General features: G+C 49.4%; 1 protein-coding gene across 1 annotated transcript in view; it reads right to left on the reverse strand.

Moving 5' to 3' along the window:
- Positions 1-6,461, reverse strand: part of LOC306766509 (kalirin-like) — a gene marked incomplete at both ends in the record, with an annotated part of 71,296 nt that extends 64,835 nt beyond the window's left edge. The window contains one exon of the mRNA XM_079254289.1: positions 6,395-6,461. Coding sequence (XP_079110415.1) covers positions 6,395-6,461 — 67 coding nt within the window. The remainder of the gene's footprint in view (positions 1-6,394) is intronic.
- Positions 6,462-7,191: the final 730 nt, after the last annotated feature.

The raw sequence follows: 7,191 nt of genomic DNA on the forward strand, positions 1-7,191 counted from the left end.
CGTCACCGTGACTCAGGACGGAGGCGGCGTTTAAAGGAACAGGACGATACGTCCAACCCATCGTGGATGGAAGGTGGAGCAGGTGTGTTTGTGCCCCACAGACCCTCACACACACGTTTCAAACAAATTACTGGTCCACAGGCGTTCTGGTCATCCCAGCATAACAACCGTTGTCCCATAAACGCCACAAGTCTTCAATAAAAGGTTTCATTACAGGAACGGGTGCACTTCGACCCAAACTGGTCACCGTCCTCAACAAGCCTGTTGGTCTGCTCCTCATCCTCCGTGTGATGGAAACGAGGCCTGAACATCACCGAGTCGTGGCTGCAGGGCAGCAGGAGAGTCACACGGCTCTGCAACAGGAATAAACCATCAGAAACGTCTGGAGGACGGTCCTCATGAGTCCGGAGCCGGAACCTTCCTCACGCTTCCTGTTTATCATCGCCCAGCATGGTAACAGGAGTCCAAACACACTTTAACCACTTTAACACATATTAAGCAGGTTACTAAAACAGCCTTCTTTCATTTACGTAATATAGCCAAAATTAGGGACATTCTGTCTCAGAGTGATGCAGAAAAACTGGTTCATGCTTTTGTTACTTCGAGACTAGATTACTGTAACTCTCTATTACTGGGCTGTCCTAAATATGCCCTGAAAAGCCTTCAGCTGATCCAGAATTCTGCAGCCAGAGTCCTGACCAGAACCATCAGGAGAGATCATATTTCTCCAGTTTTAGCCTCTCTTCATTGGCTGCCTGTTGAATCTAGAATAGAATTTAAAATCCTTCTCCTTACATATAAAGCCCTCCACAACCAGGCACCACTATATATCAAAGACCTCATTGTTCCTTATATACCAAGCAGAGTACTTCGTTCGCAGACTGCAGGCTTACTTGTGGTTCCTAGAGTCTCAAAGAGCCGAGCAGGAGGCAGAGCCTTTGGTTATCAGGCCCCTCTCTTATGGAATAAGCTCCCAGTTAGTGTTAGGGAAGCAGACACCCTCCCCACCTTTAAGACTAGGCTGAAGACTTATCTTTTTGATAAGTCCTATAGCTAGGGATGGTTAGCATCCCTTAGTTATGCTGCTATAGGTTTAGACTGCTGAGGGACATTTCCTGATACACTGAGCTTCTTTCTCTTTATCTCTATCTATCCCCCCCCCCCCCAATAACAGTGTTGCATCATTAACATGTATGTCTCCTGTCTCAGCAGGTCTCCCTGGCCGGGAGTAGCAGTTCCTGTTGTCTGTTGTCTTTCTGTCCTCTTCCCCCCACACAGCAGAGGCAGATGGCTGCCTGTCCTGAGCCGGGTTCTGCCGGAGGTTTCCTTCCTGTTAAAAGGGAGTTTTTTCCTTCCCACTGTCGCCAGTGTGCTTGCTCAGGATGGGAGATTGAGTTGGACTCAACTCAATCTGTTGGTTTCCTTATATAGGCTGTTATGAATTGGCCTTCATTATGTTTTCCCCTCTGTCTGTAAAGCGTCTTGAGATGGCATTGCCGTGATTTGACGCTATATAAATAAAGTTGAATTGAATTGATTCACACAACTTCCTGCTGCAGGTTTAACGGTGCAACGGTGAAACTGGTCCCCCTTCAACAGCATCCTGCTTCCCCATGTTTCCATTGTTTCTACTTTTGAAATTCAGATCAGAAGAGAAATAAAATCCAGCTTTGAACATGATGATCCGTTTTTAAGGTGCAATGTAATCCTACATGTTCCTCCACTCTGACTGCAGGCTGCTGGCTCGTGGTGGTGCACCTGGTCACACATCGCATATATTTACAGATATAAAAGTCATAAACATTTTATAATCACTATAAATGAAATGAGCACCTCCCTGCAGAGGACGAACAGTTTAAAGAGCTAGGATGTGTTAGCATGTCGCGTCAGTCTGCATCACGCTGTCCCTCATCGCTCGCCGTAGTAATCTGTCTGCAACCAGCCGCCGTACGCCGAGTTAAACCGCAGCTCTGGTGAGAATTCAGCCTGTTCAGATCACATCTCTGCAACGCCGACGCCAGCACACAAAACCACACACACCAGATAAATGTAGCTCTGCCTCCGCCGTCTGGGTCTGAGAGCTGCTGCAGGTTCATCTGGCTGGAAGCCCGGAGGACAAACACGCTGAATGAACGGATTACAGCTCATTCATCCATGTAATGTGTCTGCAGACCGATATCCACACGCTCCTTCCTGCACACATCTGGAACGTCAGCGCAGCCTGATGGTCCTGAAACTGGTCTAACCAGGGAGTTTCCGACCCGATCCAGCCGGTCAGACCAGAGTTAATCCTGACGTTCCTTCCGGAAGCTGAATTCCTGAGGAACGAGGAGGAAACACACCGAGGAGAGAAGATGAAAATAAAATGTCAGAAAACGTCTGGAGCTGCGTCACTTTACTTTCACCAGAACATCTGGAAGCAGAAGCAGCTGCAGGTCAGCTGGTCCGGTTTCTCCACATGGACCGCCGCCTGATGACTTTCCAGGAGACAAACCTCATCTCAGCCGCCGCCACCTTTACTCAGCATCTCCATGGCAACAGACGTTACTCATGGCTTTCAGCTGATTAGCTGAGAAAATGAGCTCTAATTACGCTCTCGTGCACGGAGCGAGCGCTGGATTCAGGCCCCGCTGCTGGAATACTCTGCAGGAGTCAGGAAGCTAACGTGAACTTCCCAGCATGCCTTTCTGAGGAGCTGCTGGTTTGTCTGGCGTCAGCTGTCTGATAAATACGCTCTGATTGCGGCTGTTTGCTCTGAATGCATGTCACTTCCTGTTTCCGCTGGATCATTTAGGAGTCTATTTATAAAGCTCTGATTAGCATAACAGTGAGCGCTGCCGCCGCCGCGCCACGCCGCGCCACGCCGCATCCTCCGTAGAGACGAACCAGTTCATTTTCCTGCTGCGGCAGCGTCTCAGCCTTCTTCACATGCAAAACTTCTGAAATGATTCATCAGCACAGCAACAGCTTTCCTACGAGTACAACTGAATCAGTTACGTTGCAGCAGGGAAACATCTAAAACCGGAGAGCAGGATCCTGGAAGGCCTGAACTTTCCCTGCTGCAACGCTGAATCAAATGAGTCAGTGTGCAGAACTTTAAAAGCTGTTGGATCCATGTGAGTCATGAGTGTTGCAGCAGGTAAACATGTAAAACCTGCAACCCCAACATCATTTAAAGGCTTTACTGCTCTCCTTCATGAACAAAGATAAAAGCCGCGACGGAGGTGACTGGGAAGCTTCCAGCGATGTGGGTCTGACTCACCTCCACCCACGCCGTGACGGAGCTCCCCGTCTGCTCCGACTCCAGGAAATATCCCGGACCACATGAAAAGAGAGCGATTAGAAGAAAAACAAGCCCTGGTCCGAACCCAGAGAGTTCTGGACCAGGACTCGGTTTTATGTTTTAGATTCAGGCCCGACCTTTCGGGGGGTAAAGTTGGCCACGCCCAGGAATAACAGCTGATCAACCTTACAGCGCTCGGATGATGGGAAGATATAAGAAAAAATAAGACAAAATGAAGTATTTGAGCAGGAAGCAACGATGAACTGGCGAGTACGAATGCAGGACGTCAGGTCCGTTTCCTGGACGGGAAGCTGGGTTTGGAAGGCAGGGCTTTAAAAACCGCTAAACAATAACAAATAAATTTTAAAAAAGGCTTGATACACTGAGTTTATTCACACACTGAACATTAGCTCATCTGAATTCAGGTTCAACATCTGGCCAGATGCTCAGAAACACAACGTCTCTAATCAGTCATCTGGAAAATCAGCTTTTCTAATCATGGATTCTTTATTTTTCATGTAGAAATTAGATAAATCTGCCAGTTAGCATGTCCGCCATCTTTAACACGTCTGACTGGAGTCTTTTATCCCTATGAAGACTCAGGGAACCTTCTGGAAATACACATATCAGAGTCATAGCATCTCGTTTGTCTGCTGGATTGCTTTCCTCTGACGTTAACGGCACGTGAACAGATGAAAAAACATGGCCGCCACAGCGAGCACGCCTGCTGCAGCAGCATTTTTAGTTTAATGTTTGGGTTTAAAAACCTCATAAAGGGATAAATTAACGATTAAAACCTGCAACATTTATTGTAAAAAAAAAAAAAAATGTTCATCAGCTAGCATCTTTGTCAACATCTGCTAGCATCTTTCTCAGCATCTCCTAGCATCTTTCTCAGCACCTGCTAGCATCTCCATCAGCAACTGCTAGCATCTTCGTCAGCACCTGCTAGCATCTCCATCCGCAGCTGCTAGCACCTCTGTCAGCACCTGCTAGCATCCCTGTCAGCATCTGCGAGCATCTCTGTCAGCAACTGCTAACATCTTTCTCAGCACCTGCTAGCATCTTCATCAGCAACTGTTAGCATCTCTGGCAGCATCTTCTAACATCTCTGTCAGCAACTACTAGCATCTCTGTCAGCAACTTTTGCATCTTTCTCAGCACCTGCTAGCATCTCTGTCAGAGGTGAAGATTCCTTCTCCAGACGCATTTAAGTTCATCTCAAAGGACGAACGGTGAAACACGTTTCTCTTTCTTTTAGTGAAGTTTTCTGTCCCAGTCTGTCGTTATGCTGACGAGTCTGACGGATTCCAACGTCCACCTTCAGAAAGTCGTCCTACCGACGTTCCCATGAGGATGTTGGTTTACCAACCTGTCTGCGCATGACTTCACATTATATACATATTAAACTCTGAACATCAACCCCAACATGTCACCAGCTTCCTGGACCAGTTCCAGTCCTGGTACCAGACCAGTTCCAGTCCAATCCTGGAGCTGGACCAGTTCTAGAAGAACTTCACTCTGACATCTGAGTCCTTCAGGCAGAAAAAAGGCTCTCACTGAAGGGATGGACCACAGTTGTGTCCACACAGAAAACTGAGCAAAAAAACAGTTTAAGCTGGATCTTTAAGCACTTTGTCACAAAGACACGACATTTGTTTCTGGTTCTTTAGTTTCATGTGTGAAAAGCAGCAAAGTTCAGACTGACAGACAGAAAACTGGATTTTAGCAGCGACAACGATTCCCTGCTAGCTGTTAGCCGTTAGCTGGAAACATCTCAGCATGGTGGCAGAAACATGGAGCACAAAAAACTGATAAAACAGGATCTGAAATCCATCAAAAACCCAAACCAGGACCTGATCCATGTATCTGGACCTTCAGCTGATCCATCTACTATTGGCTGAACCTCATCAGAAACGGTCTCCATGGAAACGTGGCTTCAAGTTGCCTGAAAAGGCAGAGATCACATGATCCAAGAACTGGACTGAAGATCAGTGGAAGCAGGTCCCACGGAGGGACGGATCCTCACCAGAACCTGGACCTCAACGGGTCTGATGGAGGGATGGATCCTCACCAGAACCTGGACCTCAACGGGTCCGATGGAGGGACGGATCCTCACCAGAACCTGGACCTCAACGGGTCCCACGGAGGGACGGATCCTCACCAGAACCTGGACCTCAACATGACAGCAGTGTGGGATCATCTGGAAAGTGCTTCCAGGATCCTGCAGCCTCTCTGGGGTCCAGGATCCTGCAGCCTCTCTGGGGGTCCAGGATCCTGCAGCCTCTTTGGGGGTCCAGGATCCTGGAGCCTCTCTGGGGGTCCAGGATCCTGCAGCCTCTCTGGGGGTCCAGGATCCAGGAGCCTCTCTGGGGGTCCAGGATCCTGCAGCCTCTTTGAGGGTCCAGGATCCTGCAGCCTCTCTGGGGGTCCAGGATCCTGCAGCCTCTCTGGGGGTCCAGGATCCAGGAGCCTCTCTGGGGGTCCAGGATCCTGCAGCCTCTTTGGGGGTCCAGGATCCTGCAGCCTCTCTGGGGGTCCAGACTGCTGGTGTCTGGTGAAACACTTCCTGGTCCAGCAGACGTGAAGAAAAGCAGCAAAACAACAGTAAACCGTATTTTCCAGAACCTTCTGATCATCTGAGACGTAAAACAATCAACAGATGTTCCACCAGGCAGAAGAAGCTGCTGGAAACATATCGGTGATTGATAAATGATCCAATCAGATACATGGATCAGAAGCGATCAGTGTCAGGCATGGCGGGAGCATCAGGGACCTCCTGGACCTCCATCAGACCCCCAGACCAGCTGAGAGGATCCCAACAGCTGACTGGACCACCATCACGCGCACGCGCGCGCAGGGTTGACGAGCCTCCTTTTGTAGAAACCATCACCAACAGGGACGTGCACGCGCGCGCACACAACCACCAAATCTCAGCGTGAAATGGTACAAAAACAAGCCTGGTGCTCCTCCCCGCTGGTCCGGAGCGGACCAACCCGGAACCAGCGCACGCTCCCCGGCTCGCAGCGGCTCGGATCCGGTCCGGACGGAGCCCGGCCCGGACGGAGTCCGGTTCTGAGGCCTGGTGGCACGCGGATCCGGTCCTCCTACCTGTTTTGTAGAAGGCATCAGTGTCGGGGTCGCTGGGCGCCTCCTCGGCTCCTTCTGCAGGGTTCATCCCGGAATCCGGTTCAACAATCCGACCGACAAAAGGAAACGGAGAGAAAGGTTTTACTCCTCACATGTCCTCCGTGCACGCGCCTCGCGCTCCATCAGCCTCTCCGGCTCCTTTCTTCCGTCAACCTTCGGTCTGTTCGCCGTTTCAGGGCTGGCTTCGTTCCTCTCTATTGTTCCCGGTCCAGCCTCCCTCTCTCTCTCTCTGCACTGCTGCTCGCCAGGGTCTCTCTACCTCCCTTCCTCCCTCCTCCCCCCTGCACCTCCCTCCCTCAGACTCCCTCTGTCGCTCCCTCCTCAGTCCTTTGACCTTTTCAGGCTTTATTAAAGCTTCCAGTCACAAAAAAAAAAAAAAAAACACTTAAACGCATTTTTTATGTTTTACTTTAATAGTTATGAAGTTGATTTTCTGGAATATTTCAAGGATGAAATGAATAAATGAATCAGCGAAGCTGGAAAACTCTGCAGAGTGTCATCTGAAGACCTTTTCCAGCCGAAACAACCTTAGAGATGCTAAGGAGGCGCGTTCTACACATTACTGGCACCTAGCGGTGGAGATGGGAATAGCAACCACCTCCAGGAGCCAGATTATTGTAAAAACCTGACTTGGTCTGCATGAACTCCTGGAATGCATATTTCTGTCAGAAATACATACATAGTTAACTTCCGGTTGTTTATAAAACAGCTGGTCTTTGTCTATTGATGCTGGACGCAGAAGACGGACACGAGAAGAA

The sequence above is a fragment of the Telmatherina bonti genome, assembly GCF_933228915.1.
Source record: "Telmatherina bonti genome assembly, chromosome: 15".
Taxonomy (NCBI): domain Eukaryota; kingdom Metazoa; phylum Chordata; class Actinopteri; order Atheriniformes; family Telmatherinidae; genus Telmatherina; species Telmatherina bonti.